This window comes from Centroberyx affinis, unplaced genomic scaffold (genome assembly GCF_046629955.1).
Source record: "Centroberyx affinis isolate AG114_WGS23_722 - 3 ecotype Tasmania unplaced genomic scaffold, CSIRO-AGI_Caff_v1 ptg001593l_1, whole genome shotgun sequence".
NCBI classification, from domain to species: Eukaryota; Metazoa; Chordata; class Actinopteri; order Beryciformes; family Berycidae; genus Centroberyx; species Centroberyx affinis.
The window spans coordinates 220,905-242,300 of NW_027280040.1; the positions used below are offsets into that span (position 1 = coordinate 220,905).

At 40.6% G+C, this 21,396-nt stretch overlaps 3 protein-coding genes across 3 annotated transcripts; 2 read left to right on the plus strand and 1 right to left on the minus strand.

Annotated features, from left to right (window-relative positions):
* The first annotated feature begins 1,969 nt into the window (after positions 1-1,969).
* LOC139651100 (trace amine-associated receptor 13c-like) lies at positions 1,970-3,181 on the plus strand. Its single transcript, XM_071527944.1, has 2 exons — positions 1,970-2,145; positions 2,362-3,181. The coding sequence occupies exons 1-2, from the start codon at positions 1,970-1,972 to the stop codon at positions 3,179-3,181; spliced, it is 996 nt and encodes a 331-aa protein (XP_071384045.1).
* A 13,208-nt stretch (positions 3,182-16,389) lies between these two features.
* On the minus strand, positions 16,390-17,620 carry LOC139651105 (trace amine-associated receptor 13c-like). Its single transcript, XM_071527948.1, has 2 exons — positions 17,535-17,620; positions 16,390-17,209 (listed from the first exon to the last, which is right to left on the minus strand). The coding sequence occupies exons 1-2, from the start codon at positions 17,618-17,620 to the stop codon at positions 16,390-16,392; spliced, it is 906 nt and encodes a 301-aa protein (XP_071384049.1).
* A 1,973-nt stretch (positions 17,621-19,593) lies between these two features.
* Positions 19,594-20,881, plus strand: LOC139651097 (trace amine-associated receptor 13c-like). Its single transcript, XM_071527941.1, has 2 exons — positions 19,594-19,769; positions 20,062-20,881. The coding sequence occupies exons 1-2, from the start codon at positions 19,594-19,596 to the stop codon at positions 20,879-20,881; spliced, it is 996 nt and encodes a 331-aa protein (XP_071384042.1).
* Positions 20,882-21,396: the final 515 nt, after the last annotated feature.

A 21,396-nucleotide genomic window follows, 5' to 3' on the forward strand; every position in this document is an offset into this window, starting at 1 on the left:
TGTATCTGAAACTGTTGCCCAGCTGGCCGATCATCTCCGTGTTAAGTACACCCTGGCTAGATCTATTTGACCCTGTAGGGGGAACCAGACTGTTGGTCCTATTCAGATGCATGCAGACAACAAATATATTTCCCTTCAACCAGGAAAAAACATTCTGGTGGAAAAGAAAAGAACCTTTGCAATTACTTTTGTGATGTAAAGACATTGTAATTGAACTGATATACATGCTGAATTCACTGATCACGCAAAGCTGGGTGATTACCTAAAAACATTTCTTAGTGCTTATGACTATGACAGGGAGGTTGGACACAAGAACACAGAGGGAAATCTATACAATGCGTCCCCTCCCTTCCCATGGCATAACAGAGGGGTGAAGGCACTGTTCCAGAGTGGACGCCATTATGGAGCTGGCCCATGCCCTCCACTTAGGGGTCACCTCGGCCCCCAGAACACCTTGAAGTAGATCTGGGACTGCTTCCACTGGCTGTCCTTGGACGCCAACAACTCACTGGCTGTCCTTGGACGTCAACAACTGACCTCAGAAAGCCACCCCAAGCCCCCTTGTGCCACTGCCCATCACTGAGGAGCCCTTTGAAAGGACCAGGATGGACCTGGTGGGACAGCTGCCGAAGTCAGCCAGGGGACACGAGTACACCCTGGTGTTGGTTGACTATGCAACCCATATCCGGAAGCCATCCCTCTACACAAGGCCACCTCCAAAGCAGTGAATGCTGAGAGCTGTTAACCCTCTTCTCCCAAATAGGGCTCCCTATGGACCTCCTGGCACACAGGGCACCCCCTTCATCTCCTGGTTCATGACTGACCACTGCAGGCTCGTCCAGGTAAAGCAACTGCACAGCTTATTGTACCATCCGCAGACAGACAGCCTCATGGAGCACTTCAACCAGACACTGAAGCAGATGCTGAGACAAGTGTTAGACAAGGATGGATGCGACTGGGACCTCATGTTCCCCTAAATGCTCTTTGCCATCAGGGAAGTGAACCAAGCTTATAAAGCTACCAACCTATATTTACACCATTAATTAGCGCAAATCTTCACTACAGATGTTGCTTTTGAAAAACGGTCACACATGCATCCAGCCCTTGAGGGTTCATGTGATTCTCCTCCACTTCTGTGGTTACACTGCTATGCATAGGGCTACAGTACGTCACACAAACTGAAATGGCTCTGCTGAAAACGCTTTACTCGGACCTAACGTTACTGTTTAGTCTGTACTGTACCTAGCTTTTCTCCCTAGCACCAATATTTAATCAAGACTAAAAGTCCCGCGATGTTGAATTTTATGGATGCGTATCTGCCAGGAATCAAACTCAGGTCTCTCGTTTGCGAGTCTGTAGTCTAAGTCCCTGCGGCCCACGTGACCCATAAATTGGTGAACAGAGCAACCGACTGACCAACCGTCCAACCGACAATACCATCCATAGAGCTAAAAAGTGAGTTTCCCGTCCTCCATTAGACAGGCCAGTGCTGCATTCAGTTGACCATTCATTGGAATTGTTTTGGTTATTGTTCTCCTCCTCCTTCCACCAGTCCCTGGCATATCAATGTAAAAGTTAACAGACAAACTACTTTACCACCATGAATTAAGCTACTAACACAGTCAACAGTGATGAAATGACTGTTATTGTACATGAGATTGGGAAGAGACGAGGGAGGGAGAGGTGAGGAAGTAGAGAGAGAGGGAAGATGAGAGTGAAGATAGAGATGAAGAGGGTAATTGCAGAAAGCAATAGAGGGAAGGAGGGTCAAAGGACGTAATTCTGTGCTATAGAGAGAAAAACAGATGCAGAGTGAGAGAGAGAGAGAGAGAGAGAGAGAGAGAGCGAGCAAGAGCAAGAGAACAGGGGTGGGGCGGTTGGGGGTGTGGATAAATCAGCTGTATGATAGAGAGTTTTAGTCAGAAAGCTGCCAGACCTCAGCAGCGTCTCCTCTCCTCCTCTCTCTCTGATGATGGAGACCCTGGAAGGAGGTGAACTCTGCTTTCCACAGCTCCTCAACACTTCCTGCAGGAAGCAGATGCGTCCTCACTCTGAGGCCATGCTCCTCTACATTCTGCTGTCCTCCATCTCTCTGCTCACCGTGTCTCTCAACCTGCTGGTCATCATCTCCATCTCCCACTACAGGCAGAGATATACAGATTTAGGCTTTTGCATACATTAAGGAATTTTGATAATGCTTTTACTATACTATATATAGTATAGTATACTATGTAATACTATTATTACTATTACAACTAATGGCAACATTACGTGTGAGACTGCCATAACAACTATTAATGAAATTCTCTCACTATTACTGCTACTGATAATATGTTCAATGATGATATTCTCCCACTCCAGGCAGCTCCACACCCCCACCAACCTCCTCCTCCTCTCCCTGGCTGTCTCAGACCTCCTTGTGGGCCTCCTGCTGATGCCGGTTGAAATCCTCCGTATAGAGTCCTGCTGGTTTCTGGGGGATTTCATGTGTGTTCTCTTTTACTATGCTTCCTTTATTATCATCTCTGCCTCAATAGGAAACATGATGCTCATATCAGTCGACCGCTATGTGGCTATTTGTGACCCTCTGCGTTACCCCACCAAAATCACTCAGAGAAGAGTTAAATTCTCTGTTACTCTGTGTTGGGTCTTTTCTGCTTTCTACAACTGTTTGATGTTAAAGGATTTCCTGAAACAACCAGGCAGGTATAATTCCTGCTATGGAGAGTGTGTGGTTGTGCTGAATTACATCACAGGAGCTGTTGACCTTGTTGTGACCTTTATTGCTCCCATTACTCTAATCATAGTTCTGTATATGAGAGTCTTTGTGGTGGCTGTGTCTCAGGCTCGTGCCATGCGATCCCACACTGTGGCTGTCACACTCCAGCATTCAGTGACTGTAACTGCTAAGAAATCTGAGATGAAAGCAGCCAGGACTCTTAGTATTGTCATAGTTGTTTTTCTAATGTGTTTCTGTCCATATTACTATCCCTCTCTTGCAGGCCAGGATACCTCAATCGGTGCTTCATATTCAACCTTTGGGGTCTGGCTGCTGTTATGTAATTCCTGTCTAAACCCTGTGATCTATGCCTTTTTCTATCCCTGGTTTAGAAAAGCTATTAAACTCACTGTTACACTTCAGATACTGCAGGCTGACTCCTGTGAGGCCAACATACTGTAGAGATGCTGTGGAGTGACTGACATGAAACCTTTTCTATGAAGAGGGAAATGTTACTGAGTCAATTAAATCAAACGACAAACCACAAGCTTGGACAGACACAAGAAAATATATTTTGGTAAAACACGGTGAATTTGTAAACATATTACCATTAATTATTTATTCTATGTAAATCAGATGAGCTGAAATATGTTTTGTAAAGTACAACAGCATGATTACAAGTAAAATGAAAACATTTTTTTGTCCTCATGTTCATGTTTTGTCCATGCTGAATGGAACTTGTCTGCCTGGTTTCCATTACAAGCCATACAGGGCTAGTCAGGATTTACTCATTATTTATGCCATTGATAAAATCAGATATGAATAAACATGAAATAAAGCTGCAGCAATCAGTTTCTATCAGACAGTCTGTTTCTTCCTCTGCTGTTCATAGCGAGTTTCACATCTAGAATATCAATTGCAATCCTTCCATTGTTCATGATTTGCCATTGACGTTTTAGGCTTTTTGCTCGTGTTCTTATTGCATTCCAGTCAAGTTATATTTTTATCTTTTTTATTTAGCCTTTATTTTACCAGGAAGTCCCACTGAGATTCAAAATCTCTTTTCCAAGGGAGACCTGGCTAAGAAATTGCAGCAGGGGTTACACAATAAACATACAAAACAGTACAAAAAAAGAAAAATACTAAAATATGTACAATAAAAATGGTCACAATTTAGATCAGAAACAGGAGCGCACATCTTGGAGATTGTCCCAGGACCGGGGTGCAAAATAATCAAATAGCTTTTCACCAAAAACAGTACAACAGGGATTCTGTAATGTAGGCCGGTCCTAAGAGATTTGTATACATGTCAAAGGACTTTCAAATTGATTCTAAAGGATACAGGGAACCAGTGCAATGTAGCTAAAGCTGGAGTGACATGCTCTCGCTTCCTTGTTTTTGTTAAAAGTCTGGCTGCAGAGTTCTAGATAAGTTGAAGCCTCTCAACAGACTTTTTGGGGGGGCAGTAAAAAGGGAATTGCAGTAGGTAGATTTGTTTCTAGTTACTGTGACACAGGAAACTGTCTTGTCTTAAGTTCTAGTCTGTACTCCAAAACAGTACGAATTGTAGTTTGAGGAATCAGCTCCATTAAAGTGAACAAACAGTTGGTTTTTAGCTTTGTTAACGAGCTAACTATCCGGCAGGCTAATTTAGCAAAGCAGTTGATCATGTTAACATGCAACTACTAGATACTAATAAGACTAGCTTCAACTAGATATGTTAGCTAGTGCAGATCAAATGTGTTAACAAGAAGACAGTGATAGCGAACCAGATACTATGGTTACTATGGATATTATATAAACACAAAATCAATAAGATGAGTCAGTGATGATTATTTCTCAGTCAAAATCAGCACACATACAAATTTCCGGCATAGTTATCTCCCTGAACTTTCTTTTTTTATTTTTATTTTTAATATTGATTTATTTATTTTTTTCACCTCTCCTCCCCTCCACTCCCCTTAGCTCCTTTGTAAATAGGCCAATATACTGTATGTATAAATTGTTAAACAACAAGGCAAGTTCAATTATGAGAGCACGCCCGGGTTTGATGGGAAAATGTTTTGTTTTGCTAATTCTGTACTATTTGATCGTGGATTTTCAAGAGAGGGTCCATATTAGATATAGGATCCTGGGATCCATGCAAAGAGATTAGCATGGAAAATCAACTATGCTACTGCGGGGGATGGTGACAAATTATGGAAGTCATCAATGTTATATATTTTTTTCATTCTTTGTTGTTGTTGTTCATGTGTTTGTTTGTTTTTTTTGTTTTTTTTCTGTTATGTTAATTATGAACAAAAAGCGAGGGAATATTACAATGGTACGACATCTGTCAGATGTTGGTCTAACATGAGGCAGAAGAGAAAGAAGAAGAAAAAAGGAGAGAAAGGACGGAGAGAAAGAAAAGAGGAAATAATAAATACGTGGGTGAAATTACTATAGTTACATTGAATGCTTGTGCATTGAACAAATCAATGACTGGATGTGCCACAATTTTCTGCAACTAAATAAAGATAAAACTGAAATAATTGTTTTTGGTGCCAAAGAGGAGAGACTTCAAGTCACTGCCCACCTTGAATCCCTCTCACTGGAGACTAAAAACCAAGTCAGAAATCTTGGTGTAGTTATGGACTCTGACCTAAACTTCAACAGCCACATCAAGACAATTACAAAATCTGCCTACTATCAATATCGCAAGAATTAAAGAATTCATGTCCAAGCAGGACCTTGAAAAACTTGCATGCATTTGTTTTTAGTAGGCTTGACTACTGTAACAGTGTCTTTACAGGTCTCTCTAAAAAGCTCTTAGAGAACTGCAGCTCATCCAGAATGCTGCTGCCAGGGTTGAGGACTACGAAAATGGACCACATCACTCCAGTGCTGAGATCACTGCATTGGCTTCCTGTGTGCCAAAGAATTGACTATAAAAATCTGTTGCATGTTTATAAAGCACTTAATGGTTTAAGACCAAAATACATTTCTGATCTCCTTCAGCGTTACGAACCTGCCAAACCCCTCAGGGTTTCAGGTGCTGGTCTGCTTACTGTTCCAGGGTCAGAACAAAGCATGGAGAAGTAGCTTTTAGGTTTTATGCTCCTCATGCCTGGAACAAACTTCCAGAAAATCTGAGGTCTGCCTCCACTTTACAATCTTTTAAATCAGGGCTTAAAACGTTTCTGTTCGCCAGGGCTTTTTAAGAAATCTAGGGCAACACTCATCTGCACTGTAATATTTATTTATTTCTATCTTTTTTTATTTTTTTTTTATTTTCTTTTAAATGTGATTTTAATGCACTTTTCACTTTTCTAATCCTCTTGCACTGTCTTTTTATCTATGTCTTTATTTTATTTTATTTATGTTTATTATTTTTTTTATTACTCTGTAAAGCACTTTGAATTGCCTCAGTGTATGAAATGTGCTATACAAATAAAGCTGCCTTGCCTTGCCTTGCTAATGGTCTTAATAATCAAATTAAAAGAAAGAAAATTCTTCAGAGACTTAAGAAAGAGGGTGGTGTTATATTCTTGCAAGAAACACATTTGAATAGAGAAGAACATGATAAGTTGGAGAAAGTAACATCAGCTCAAGTGTTCGCATCCAGTTTTTGAAACTTTATGAAGAAGATTTTAACTTTGCTAGTAACAGAAGCAAAAGGTTTAACAGTAATTTGTGGAGATCTTAACATTCTGAATGTAAAACTAGATACTCAAAGTATGATGAAACACAAATCAGAAAAAACAGCAATGGCTTTGAGAAGAGTGGATTTTGTTAACTTTAAATCCGCAGGTTACAAAATTCACATACTATTCTGAAGCACATAAAATATATTCTAGACTAGATAATTTTTTTTTGTTTAAGAATGACATAACCAAATTTAGGAAATGTGAAATTGAATCAATAAATATGACTGATCATGTCCCAGTAAAGTTGAAACTAGATTTGGAAATTGAAAGAGAGAAGACACTGTGGAGATTAAATAACTCTTTACTAAATTTTAAAGATAAAATTCGGCAAGCTATGGGACAATATTTTCAGAATAATGGCAATGGACAGGTTACACCTATTACATTGTAGGAAGCTGCTAAAGACACAATACTTGGGGAAATGATAGCATATGCCGTGTGATGAAGGAATAGCTGGCTATGGCTGCTTCTCTCCTATCTGACTTTTGCTGGGTTGGAAGGCTAGCTCACTGCAGGTGATCGGTTAGAATCACTCAGATGCCGTCTCACTTCGAAACTTCATTAATCCACCACCACAACCATACCTTGTTGGTACATCACAATTGGCTTGGTGTATCAATGCTTTTTCCACTGGACGCACTGCACACCAGGTGACAATTGGTTGTATTTACACTTATTAATGAAGTCGGATGTTACCCAACGAGTGTCCTTCTACACAACTTGCAACCTTCGTCTGACGGAGGAAGATAAGATGAATCCGCAATCTGCGCTGTGATAGGCTCAAAGCTCAAAGGTGGAGAGAGGTATAGTCCAAGTGAGGAGAGAGAGAGAGAGAGAGAGAGAGAATAGGGGGAATAAAGGGGAAAATGGCAAGAATAGCCTCAAGAGGGGGCCTTTTTCACCTGCTGCTTTGAAAAAGAAAAAGTCACATTAGCAAAAAACTGAAATAGAAAAAGTAGGAAGACTGCAAAATATACATGAAAAAACAGGAGATAAAAATATAAAGGAGAAATTAGATAAGGCAAAGGAAAGATTAGATAATCTGATAACAGAGGAAACTAAAAAGGCTCTTGCTTTCACAAGACAAAAGTATTATGATAGCAGTCCAAAACCATTAAAGCTCTTAGCATTTAAGTTAAAAAAAACAAACAAAAAAAACAGGAGAGAGCTATAATTTCTAAAAATTAAGGATGAAAACTCTAAGTACCAAAAATGGCAACATGTTTTCTGAAATATTACCAAAATCTATATAAAGGAACAGATAGGAATGATAAGGGACTGAAGTTGTATTTGAATTCTTTAGATTTAACCAAAGTGCCAGTGGACCAAAACTTTCAACTAATTCGACCAATTACAGTGAAAGAAATCTCATTGGCTATACAAAAAAGTAAAAATTAAAAGAGTCCGGGGAGTGATAGATACACAAATGAATTTTATAAAAGTTTCAAGGAATATTTAAGTCCTATTTTATGTAAAGTATTTGATTGGATTCTAGAAAAAGAGATATGGCCACCCACATGGAACTCCTCAATCATCACAGTCATATTAAAGACATCATATAGACCCATCTCCCTATTAAATGTAGATCAAAAGCTCTTTACCGCAATAATAGCAAATAGGGTATCAAACATTATGACACAAATCCTTCATTTAGATCAAACTGAATTTGTTGGACCATTCAATAAAGACAAAGACACAAATGTTGATGCTGACATTAGATGCTGAGAAAGCATTTGACCGGCTGTCATGATCATTTATATTTGAAACGTGCAAAGCATTTGGATTTCATGAAAGGTTTATTGCATGGTTAAAAATAATGTATCAGCATCCAGATGCAAGAATTAGAGTAAACGGGACACTTTTATTTATTTATTTTTTTTCAAGATGGCGGCCATGTGACTCGCCCCACTACAAGCTCTGCTTCTGTGTCTCTCACTTCTGTCTATGTTATATGTTAAAAAGTCGTCATGTCTGTTCATGTACACCCGATGGGAGCTACTATCCCTTAGAGACAATTCGATCCTAGTCTCGGAACCACACACTTTCTCAACGTTACCTGTGGAAATACTAGCTACAAACAACTCACCTGGTTACCTGACCCCCGGGAGGCAAACACCGGGTAGGAGAAGGCGGCGTGCCGGTGTTCTCTCCAGGTTCAGGAAGCGTCCGTACTGGCCAACGCTACCGGCACTGCTGATGTCCAACGTGAGATCCCTCAGAAATAAAACCGACGAACTCCTTCTTCTAATCCAAACCAACAAGGACTACAAAGACTGCTCTGCCATCTGCCTGACCGAGACTTGGTTGGACCACACTGTGCCAGATCAAGCGGTAACCCCGCCTGGATTCTCACTCCACCGCGCCGACAGGTCAGCCAAGCTATCCATGAAAATCAAAGGTGGTGGTATCTGTTTTATGGTCAATCAACGCTGGTGTACTAATACTACAGTGCTAAACAACTCCTGCTCCCCTCACCTAGAATACATCAGTGTTAAATGCAGACCATCCTATCATCCCAGAGAGTTTGTTTCGGTTGTTATGGTCGGGGTTTACATCCCACCGTCACGTAGCAATCACCGAATTAGCCACCTACATCTCTTCTGTGGAAAATTCTCATCCCAATGCGGCAGTCAACAACAGGTGTCATGCCCCAGCAGAGGATCTAACACACTCGACCACTGCTATGTTACAATTAGCGAAGCTTACCGTTCGTACCTGAGGGCTCCGCTGGGAAGGTCCGACCACGCCATGCTACTCTTCATCCCGAAATACAGACAGAAACTTAAGTCCACCAATACTACATCCAAATCCGTCAAGTCCTGGTCTACTGCAGCCATTGAAACTCTGAGAGGCTGTTTCGAGTGCACTAATTGGGACATATTCAGTGCAGGTGCTGACGGCCTCGATGAACTCACTGACACCGTGACCCCACCAAAACAGTGAAACCCCACAGCAATAATAAACCCTGGTTCACCAAAGACATTCAATTTTTACGCAAGAAAAATAACTCTGCTTTCATTAGCGGAGACAGGGAACAATACACTCTGGCCAAATATGAGCTAAGGTCTGCAATCAGGAAAGCCAAGTCAAACTATGCCATAAAATTGGAAAAACAGATTGCATCTAATGACACAAGATCCATCTAGAAAAAACTAAAGGTGATGACCAATTACAAAAAAAGTCCTTCACCCACACCCCTGACATCGATACTGACCTCCCAGACAAACTCAATGAGTTCTATGGGAGGTGTGAACAGTCTCCAGTCCCACCTTACTCTCCTCCCATCCCCCATCCACCCCCTCCATTCTACATCCAGGAGGAGGTGGTGAGGGCCACGTTCAGGAAAACAAACAAGAGGAAAACAGCAGGCCTGGACAGGATCAGTCCAGCTGTTCTCAACCACTGTGCAGCTCAACTGGCTCCAACGTTTACTAACATTTTCATCACCTCCCTACGCCAGTGTACAGTACCACAGTGCTTCAAGGACTCAATCATAATCCCTGTGCCAAAATCAACCAAGATCTCCTGCCTCAACGACTTCAGACCAATTGCCCTAACATCTGTGGTCATGAAGGCGTTTGAGCGCATCATCCTCTCCTATTTGAAATCCTGCACCATCCCTCTGATGGATACTTACCAGTTTGCTTACCGAGCCAATAGGTCTGTTGAGGATGCCGTCAACTTAGCCCTCCATCATACACTACAACACTTAGAGTCACCCAACACCTACGCCCGCATCCTATTCATCGACTTCAGCTCAGCCTTCAATACAATAAACCTGGTCAATCTCTTCAATAAACTGTTGGACATGAATATTGACCCCTGCATATACCACTGGATTCGGAGCTTCCTGTGGAAAAGGCAACAGAGGGTTAAGATGAATAGCCTTTCATCTCGACCTCTGACCCTCAGCACAGGCGTGCCCCAGGGTTGCGTCCTCTCACCCTGGCTCTTCTCCCTCTACACAAACCACCTCACATCCCACCACAGCTCAGTCACCATTCTTAAATATGCAGACGACACAACCATAATTGGACTCATAACCAACAACGAAGACCGATACCGTGAGCAGGTAGCCCAAGCAGTCACTTGGTGCCTTGATAACAACCTCCAGCTCAACACATCAAAAACACAAGAAGTTATTATAGACTTCAGGCACAGCCCCCTCCCCAAAACCCCCATTCATGTCTCTGGAGAACCCATAACCATAACTGACTCATTCAAATTTCTTGGCACACACATTAGTAACACACCCAAATGGAACATCAATACAGACCACATTACCAAAAAAGCCCAGCAAAGACTGTTTTTCCTAAGACAGCTCAAAAAATTAAAAGTAAAACAAAACCTCCTCCTTCAGTTTTACACAGCCATCATTGAGAGCATACTCACCTCATCCATAACAGTCTGGTATGGCAGCTCGGACAGTCACTCACAAAAAAAACTGCAGCGCATAGTCAATAAATCTTCCAAGATTATTGGTGCCTCCCTCCCATCAGTTGAATCACTATTTCACAAGTGCACAATCAAAAGAGCAAAAAAAATAATCTCTGACACCTCTCACCCTGCTCACCACCTTTTCCAACTGATGCCCTCTAGTAGAGGCTCTATAGGTCCCTGCCCACCAAATCATCCCATTTTAAAAACAGTTTTTTCCCCACTGCAATAAGGACTCTGAACACTTCTCACTAACCCTGACAGATGTACCTGCACTTTAAAACTCAATTTTGTAAATATTGTCTGTGATTTCTGTCTTGTAGTAATTTGTGTATATTGTATGTTGTGCCAGTCATGTGTCTAATGCGATGCTGATATCTATGTTGATGTTTGATGTTACTGACACTGTTGAATTGAGCTTACCCACCATGCTGTACCAAAAGCAAATTCCACCGACCCTGGTTGTGTGGTCATTAATAAATGAATTGAATTAAAATTGAATTGATTAGATAATCTGATAACAGAGGAAACTAAAAAGGCTCTTACTTTCATAGGACAAAAGTATTATGATAGCAGTCCAAAACCATTAAAGCGCTTAGCATTTAAGTAAAAAAAAACAAAAAAAAAACAGGAGAGAGCTATAATTTCTAAAAAATTAAGGATGAAAACTCTAAGTACCAAACTGAAAAGTCAAAAATGGCAACATGTTTACTGAAATATTACCAAAATCTATATAAAGGAACAGATAGGAATGATAAGGGACTGAAGTTGTATTTGAATTCTTTAGATTTAACCAAAGTGTCAGAGGACCAAAACTTTCAACTACTTCGACCAATTACAGTGAAAGAAATCTCATTGGCTATACAAAAAAGTAAAAATTAAAAGAGTCCGGGGAGTGATGGATACACAAATGAATTTTATAAAAGTTTCAAGGAATATTTAAGTCCTATTTTATGTAAAGTATTTAATTGGATTCTAGAAAAAGAGATATGGCCACCCACATGGAACACCTCAATCATCACAGTCATATTAAAGGAGGATAAAGACCCTACTGAATGCACATATAGATCCATCTCCCTATTAAATGTAGATCAAAAGCTCTTTACCGCAATAATAGCAAATATCTTATCAAACATTATGACACATATCCTTCATTTAGATCAAACTGGATTTGTAAGTAATCATTTACTTCCAGATAATATTCTACAGATTCTGAATTTGTTGGACTATTCAATAAAGACAAAGACACAAATGTTGATGCTGACATTAGATGCTGAGAAAGCATTTGACCGGCTGTCATGGTCATTTATATTTGAAACGTGCAAAGCATTTGGATTTCATGAAAAGTTTATTGCATGGTTAAAAATAATGTATCAACATCCAAATGCAAGCATTAGAGTAAACGGGACACTTTTAAGTAGTAGTAGCAGTATTTAAACTAACAAGAGGCACAAGACAAGGTGACCGTTTGTCACCAAAAATATTTGCGATATCTATGGAGCCTTTAGCTGTAAGTATTAGAAAAAACGTAAAGATAAGAGGCATAAGAATTGGGAAAGAAGAGCATAAATTGGCACTATATGCAGATGACGTAATAGTATTTTTAACTGACATCTATAAGTCCTTACCATTATTGATGAATGAAACCGAAACTTATAGCTGTTTCTCTGGCTAGAAATTAAACAGTTATAAAACAGAAGCAATGAAAATAGGAGAGCCAACTGAAAAAGAATTAAAGAGGAAGTATGACTTCAAGTTGGATTGTACAAAACTAAGATACTTGGCAATAATGATTCCACACAATCTGGAACATACTGTATATTTAAATAAATATATAATAATAATACTCTTTGGAAATTCATATAGGATGAGAAAAAGCCAAGAGTGAAATTAAAAATTCTAAAGCAACAGAAAGTTAATGGTGGATTGGCAGTACTAGACTTGGTTAATTATTATTATGCGGCACAAATAAAGCCCTTACTGACATGGATGAATAATTATACAAATGCAAGATGGGAAAACATAAAAGAGAATCATTATTAATAAAATCATTAAGTTCATTCATTTTTTGCAGAAAAAAGATCACACAAACTAAGATAAATAAATATTGTATTAAAAACAAAGTTTGCGGGATGATGAATATTAAAGATTATGAAATGATCTATCTGCGGGGGGATCGCAGGGGATCCAGAAAACCTCGGGCTAAACTTGGGCTAAACATAGACTTGTAAAATTCTGGCTAATGTATGAAGGAAATGAGATTGATTCCTTTGAAAATCTTTCTAAACGTTATCCCCAATAATCAATTTTATAGATATTTGCAGATAAGAAGCTATTTAAAAGAAGTATCACAGGTAAAATCATTACAGAACATTCATCCCCTCTTAAGGTATATTACAAACAATTACAATGGTAAAAATAAAAACACAAAAGAAAATATATACAAGATATTTCAGGAGAAAGCTGCTGCTGATGCTGCTGAAGGCGAAACTGTCATGATTCCAGCCCTAGCCCTTGTGTTTTATGATCTCAGCCCTAGCCCTTGTGTTTTGTCATGATCTGCCCTTGTCTGTCCCCGTTTCCTGGTCATGATCTGCTGCTGTCATTATCTGTCCGTCTGCTCCTGTTGTCAGGTCAACCACTCCTTTCACTCCCCAGTCCTGCTATCGTCCTACCAGCCACCAGATGTCCTCGGACTTTCCCTCCTCCTGCACACACACACCTGTCTTCCATCAGCCCATTAGCCCTGTTACCTTGTTCCCCCTTCACCAGCCTGCTTTCTAGCAATCAGCTCCTGGACTCATTTCCCTCCTGCCAGCTGTTCCTTATTTCCCCATTAGTCTGTGTGTGTATAAATAGTCTGTGTTCCCCTGGAGTGGTTGTCAGTTTATTTGTTTAGTTACCTGCTTTATTTCTGCTTGGCTACCTGCTTAGTTACCTGTGTTGTTTCCTGTCAAAGTCTTCTAAGATTTGTTCCTGCCAGGTTTGGATTCTTGGTTCCCTTTGCCTGTCGACCAGTTTTAGTTTTGCCTTTTGGTTTGGTTTTGTACTTTGCCTCAGTTCTTCAGTTAAAGCTCCTTGCTTCAGCAAAGCTCTCTTCTCTCCCGGCTTGCATTTGGGTCGAGTCCCTGAGTTTTCCACAACCGTGACAGAAACCATAAATGCTAAATGGGGAGGAAGAGTTAGAAATAAAAAATAATGGAAAAAGACTGGAAACAGAGTTTCCATGAAGTCTTTAGCACAACTAAATCTTTATTTTGGAAGGAATTTGCCTGGAAAGTAAATATGAGCTACTTCCTAACTCCAGAAGTAGTGTCTAAATATAAAAAAAAAGTCAAACTCTCATTGCTGGAGAAATTATGGAGAGAGCAAAGTAAATTATTTACATGTTTTCTATTCATGCAAACTCTTAAATAAGTTTTGGCACAAAGTATTTCAATTCATGAAGAAGAAGTTTTCAAGAGACCATTGTATTTAAAAGTGGAAAATATTCTTTTGGGGACATGCCCCACTGAACTCAATGAAGATGAGAAATATCTGTTGAGAATCTTTAGAATTACTGCCTTAAAACAAGTTACAAGGAAAGACTATACCTCCCGATTTAATCAGCTGGAAAAATACAATACAGGAAATACAACTAATGGAAAAATTAACACACAAAATTCAAAATAGTGAAGATTTATTTGGAAAAAGATGTGATTTGATCTTAAAATATTCTGTATTTTACTCAACAAAACTTCTTGATATAGAGTAAATATAAAGCTGATTCTATTCTCCTTGCTTATCTCTTAGGCAGGTCCATACCTGTATATTCCTGCATACAAATGTGTATATGTATATATGTGCACATATATAGATTATGTATTTATTTATTCATCAATTTAGTGGTACTTTATTTATTTTTCTTGTTGCATATTGTTGAATTTGAATCTTTTTTTTGTTTGTTTGTCTGTTTGCTATATTTTCTTTTATTTTCCCTCCAGGATGAATAACTGGGGGGAAATGAATATTAAAAAAGAAGGAAAAAAAAGATGTCTAAAGATATGAATGTATTGAATGTGGAATATGATTACTGCTATATTGTAATGATGACACAATAAAGTATAAAAAACTAAATCAGCACAGTAATGACCTGATTGACCTGAAAATGGTTCTGTTTAGTTTTATGCTTACAAATGCAATATGGCCGCCCAGGGTATTTTACGTCATTTGAAGGCCTCTATAGAAGGGGTAGCAACATGACAGCCATAGTAAAACCTGGCAAACTCTGTCCATCAATGGCTCTGACTACTTTCCCTGTGTTTCAGAACATATACGATTAAACAGATGCTTTTATCAAAAGTGGCTTCTGCATTTTTAGTATGTTTGAACCCAGTGGGAATGGAACCTCTCACCCTGGCAGTGTTGGTGCCTTGCTCTGCCCATTGAGCTACACAGGGCCAAGAAAAGGAGACCCCAAGAATTGTTGTTGTTTTTGCTGTTGTTGAGATCCTGAGATCAACTTCACCTCCACCTCATTTGGTTGGTATCATTTTTGTGAATAAAAACTCTTTCCATGTGTCTGTTTTCTCTGTGTGTTCTTTGTTGTGACTTCTAGAAATGCCATAGATAATGTATGTGTTTGAAGCTGCAATAAGCAAAATTTTTCTGATGATATCCTGGTGGTCATGTGGTCTCACACAATCTACAGTGTGTCTTTGACCTAAAAAACATTTCATAATGCTACAAACTGTACCTGGGACAGGGAAAATCATTGTGGAATAAGCCTTTCTAATTTTGGACCAAAAGCTGAATAAAAGGCATAAAATCTCTCCACAATAATTTCCATTTTTCTCCACATTACAGCAAAGTGGGGCTAACCAGGTCCATCTCAAAATTTTTGTAAAACGTGATCAAAAGCATTGTGTGTGTATCTGAAACTGTTGCCCAGCTGGCCAATCATCTCTGTGGTGAGTACACCCTGGCTAGATCTGTTTGACCCCGTAGGGGGAACCAGGCTGTTGGTCCTATTCAGATGCATGCAGACAACAAATATATTTCCCTTCAACCAGGAAATAACATTCTGGTGGAAAAGAAAAGAACCTTTGCAATTACTTTTGTAATGTAAAGACATTGTAATTGAGCTGATATACATGCTGAATTCACTGATCACGCAAAGCTGGGTGATTACCTAAAAACATTTCTTAGTGCTTATGACTATGACAGGGAGGTTGGACACAACAACACAGAGGGAAATCTAATAACTGAACAACTGAAATGAGAATGAAGACATCGTTTCTGACAAGAAATTGAATATGATGAACATAAATTGGAAGGCAGGGTTAGAGAGACTGTCCTGTAACTGAAAGATCACAAGTATATCCATCAAAAGCCACATGTCCTGCTGAAGTGTCCTTGAGCAAGTTACCGAACCAGTCAACTAAAGGTTTTAGTTTAGTTTATTCAACAAAGACAATAAACAGGATTACCTTACAGCTATGTTATATACTAGATGTAGTAATGAAAATGAACAGCAGAGGGAGACAGATTGCCTGATGAAGCCCCTCTCTAAATTATGTTGGCCTCACAGGAGTCAGGCTGCAGTATCTGAAGTGTAACAATGAGTTTAATGGCTTTTCTAAACCAGGGGTAGAAAAGGGCATAGATCACAGGATTTAGACAGGAATTAAAATAGAACAGCCAGATCACAAAGGCCACAGATGAAGTACTGATCAAGGCGTTCTGGCCTACAAGAGAAAAATGGTAATATGGACAGAAACACATTAGAAACACGACTATCACAATACCAAGAGTTCTGGCTGCTTTCCTCTCAGATTTCTTAGCAGTTACAGTCACTGAACGCTGGAGTGTGACAGCCACAATGTGGGATCGCATGGCACGAGCCTGAGACACAGCCACCACAAATACTCTCATATACAGAACTATGATGACACTAATGGGACTAATAAAGGTCATAACAAGGTCAACAGCTCCTGCAATGTGGTTAGTGACAGCCACACACTCTCCAATACAAGAATAAAACTTGGTTGGTTGTCTCAGGAAATCCTTTTGCGTCAGACCATTGTAAAAAGCAGCACAGACCCAACACAGACAAACACAGATTTTAACTCTTCCCTGAGTGATTTTGGTGGGGTAACGCAGAGGGTCACAAATAGCCACATAGCGGTCGACTGATATCAGCACCATGTTTCCTACTGAGGCAGAGAAATTGATAAATACAACAAAGTAATACAGAACACACATGAGGTCACCCAGAAACCAGCAGGCCCCTATGATGATGATTTTAGCCGGCATCAGCAGGAGGCCCACAAGGAGGTCTGAGACAGCCAGGGAGAGGAGGAGGAGGTTGGTGGGGGTGTGGAGCTGCCTGGAATGAGAGAATATCATCATTGAACATATTATCAGTAGCAGTAATAGAAGTTGAAATAGTAATGTTATTAGTTGTAGTAGTAAGAGTAGGAATAGTCAAAGTAACAATATGTCTAGATACAAGATGTAAGAGATGTAAAGAATTATTAATACATTACATTAATTAATTAATACAAAAGCATTATCAAACAACCAGAATGTACTCAACAAGGCCTCGATGTAACGACATCTATGTTCTAGCCCAAAGCCGTTTCTCCTTATAAGTCTAGATATTATCAGAAATATAAAAAGAATTTAGGCAGTGCTGAGAAGTATATCTCTGCCTGTAGTGGGAGATGGAGATGATGACCAGCAGGTTGAGAACCACAGTGAGCAGAGAGCTGGAGAACAGCAGAATGTGTAGGAGCATGGCCTCAGAGTGAGGACGCGTAGGCTTCCTGCAGGAAGTGTTGAGGAGCTGTGGAAAGCAGAGTTCACCTCCTTCCAGGGTCTCCATCATCAGAGAGAGAGGAGGAGAGGAGAAGCTGCTGAGGTCTGGCAGCAATCTGAGCAAAGCTCTCTATCAAACAACTGATTTATCTCTCTCCCTTCCTCCCTCTCGTTCTCTCTCCCTCCCTTCATCTTTTTTTCTCTCTTCCCTTTTTGGCCTGCCCTCCATCCCTCGCTATCTGCATCATCCTCTTCATCTCCATCTCCACCAATCTCTCTGCTGCCCTCTGTTTCTCTTCTTCCTCATGTGTCTTCTTCTCTCTTGTCTCCTTTCCTCTCTCCTCTTTCCTTCCCAATCCTTCCACTCTCTCTACTCCTCTTTTTGCTTTTCTATTTCCTCTCACCTCTCCTTCCTGATCCCCCGCTCCTTCCAACTCTGATGTAACATGTTGTTTTCGTACTAAAGTGGATGACAGAGCTCTTCTGTGGGCTTGGGAGAGATGAACAATGTCAGAAGGAAAAAAAGTGCAGGTGTAGAATGCAGTTAATTGAGGTGCCTTGAATTTCCCTTTCCACACTTATTTATGAGAGGATTAAAATTGTGACTGAAGCATTGTTGGAACCAGGTCCTAGATATGGAGGGGAACCGACAGACAGAGGGTCCCCTCCCTTCCCAGTATTATAAAATGATGAACGGCCTCTTCTAGTACATGGCACAACAGAGGGGTGAAGACAATGTTCCAGAGTGGATGCCATTATGGAGCTGGCCCATGCCCTCCACTTAGGGGCCACCTCGGCAACACACCTTGAAGTGGATCTGGGACTGGTTCCACTGGCTGTCCTTGGAGGCCGCGATCAACAACTGACCTCAGAGAGCCACCCCAAGCCTCCCTTGTGCCACTGCCCATCATTGAGGAGCCCTTTGATAGGACCAGGATGGACCTGGTGGGACAGCTGCCGAAGCCAGCCGGGGGACATCCTGGTGTTGGTTGACTATGCAACCCATATCCGGAAGTCATCCCTCTACACAAGGCCACCTCCAAAGCTGTGAATGCTGAGAGCTGTTAACCCTCTTCTCCCAAATAGGGTTCCCTATGGACCTCCTGGCACACAGGGCACCCCCTTCATCTCCTGGTTCGTGTCTGACCTCTGCAGGTTCCTCCAGGTAAAGCAATTGCACAGCTTATTGTACCATCCGCAGACAGACGGCCTCATGGAGCGCTTCAACCAGACACTGAAGCAGATGCTGAGACGAGTGTTAGACAAGGATGGATGCGACTGGGACCTCATGTTCCCCTACATACTCTTTGCCATCAGGGAAGTGAACCAAGTTTACCAAGCTACCAACCTATATTTACACCATTAATGAGCGCAAATCTTCACTACAGATGTTGCTTTTGAAAAACAGTCACACGTGCATCCAGCCCTTGAGCGTTCATGTGATTCTCCTCCACTTCTGTGGTTACACTGCTATGCATAGAGCTGCCACCCACTGTTAACTAACAAGTGAGTTTCCCGTCCTGCATTCAGTTGACTATTCATTGGTATTGTTTTGGTTATTGTTCTACTCCTCCTTCCACCAGTCCCTGGCATATCAATGTAAAAGTTAACAGACAAAACTACTTTACCACCATGAATTACGCTACCAACACAGTCAACAGTGATGAAATTACTGTTATTGTACATGAGATTGGGAAGAGACAAGGGAGGGAGAGGTGAGGAAGAAGAGATGAAGAGGGTAATTGCAGAAAGCAATAGAGGGAAGGAGGGTCAAAGGACATAATTCTGTGCTATAGAGAGAAAAACAGATGCAGGGAGAAAAAGAGAGCAAGAGCAAGAGAACAGGGGTGTGGGGGTGGGGTTGGGGGTGTGGATAAATCGGCTGTATGATGGAGAGCTTTGGTCAGAAAGCTGCCAGACCTCAGCAGCTTCTCCTCTCCTCCTCTCTCTCTGATGATGGAGACCCTGGAAGGAGGTGAACTCTGCTTTCCACAGCTCCTCAACACTTCCTGCAGGAAGCAGATGCGTCCTCACTCTGAGGTCATGCTCCTCCACATTCTGCTGTCCTCCATCTCTCTGCTCACCGTGTCTCTCAACCTGCTGGTCATCATCTCCATCTCCCACTACAGGCAGAGATATACTTCTCATTATTGCCTAAATTATTGTTATACTTATAAATGATAATAATTAGACTAGTACATAGATGTTGTCACATCAAGGACTTTGATGATTATATTCTGGTTGTTTGATAATGCTTAAGTGTATTAGTGATGCTTTACATCTGCTACATCTTGTATTTAGACATAATGCTACTTTGACTATTACTACTCCTACTACTGCAACTAATAACACAAATTTTCTGACTGCCACAACTACTACTTATATAATAAAATGTTCAATGATAATATTCTCCCACTCCAGGCAGCTCCACACCCCCACCAACCTCCTCCTCCTCTCCCTGGCTGTCTCAGACCTCCTTGTGGGCCTCCTGCTGATGCCGGCTGAAATCCTCTACATAGGGGCCTGCTGGTTTCTGGGTGAACGCATGTGTGCTGTGTCTTACTTTGTGGCCTTTACCATTACCTCTGTGTCTGTAGGAAACATGGTGCTCATATCAGTCGACCGCTATGTGGCTATCTGTCACCCTTTGCGTTACCCCATCAAAATCACTCAGACAAGAGTTAAAATCTGTATTTGTCTGTGTTGGGTATGTTCTGCTTTCTACAATGGTGTGATGCTAAAGGATTTCCTGAGACAACCGGACAGATATAATTCCTGCTATGGAGAGTGTGTAGTTGTCATTAACCACATTGCAGGAGCTGGTGACCTCATTTTCACCTTTATTGTTCCCATTACTGTCATCATAGTTCTGTATATGAGAGTATTTGTGGTGGCTGTGTCTCAGGCTCGTGCCATGCGATCCCACATTGTGGCTGTCACACTCCAGCGTTCAGTGACTGTAACTGCTAAGAAATCTGAGATGAAAGCAGCCAGGACTCTTGGTATTGTCATAGCTGTGTTTCTAATGTGTTTCTGTCCATATTACTATCCCTCTCTGGCAGGGCAGGACACCGAAAATAACAGTTTGTCTTCAGCCTTTGTGGTCTGGCTGTTGTATTTCAACTCCTGTCTGAACCCTGTCATCTATGCCTTTTTTTACCCCTGGTTTAGAAAATCTATTAAATTCATTGTTACACTTCAGGTACTGCAGCCTGACTCCTGTGAGGCCAATATACTGTAGAGAGGCTGTGGTTGTGATTGAAAACAGACTTTTTCTATGAAGCAGGAAATGTATATGTTCATGTTGTTATTGAGTCAATGAATTTAATTCAGAAAATAATGCAAAAAAAAATAATTAAAGAATGAAGATATTTTTGTTATACATGCATACATATTACAATTAATATATACATGTATGTATATTAAAATCAGCATGAATCATGTTCACTATCAGTCTGTGTTTCCCTCTGCTGTTCATTGTCAGCACTAGCATTAAAAATATAACCAGCGATCCTTTCATTGTTTATGTTGTGGTATTGACATTTACATAAATATAACAGAGCTTTAGCTGTCTGGTTAAGTGTCTTGCTCAAAGACACTTCAACAGGATATGTGGCTTGTGATGAATATACAGTACTTTTGCTGTGCAAGGGATTGAACCTGTAATCTTTCAGTTACAGGGCAGTCTACACTGCCTTTGAATTTATGTACATCATAGTTAGCTTTACATCAGAAGGTTTAATTTCTTTCAAATTT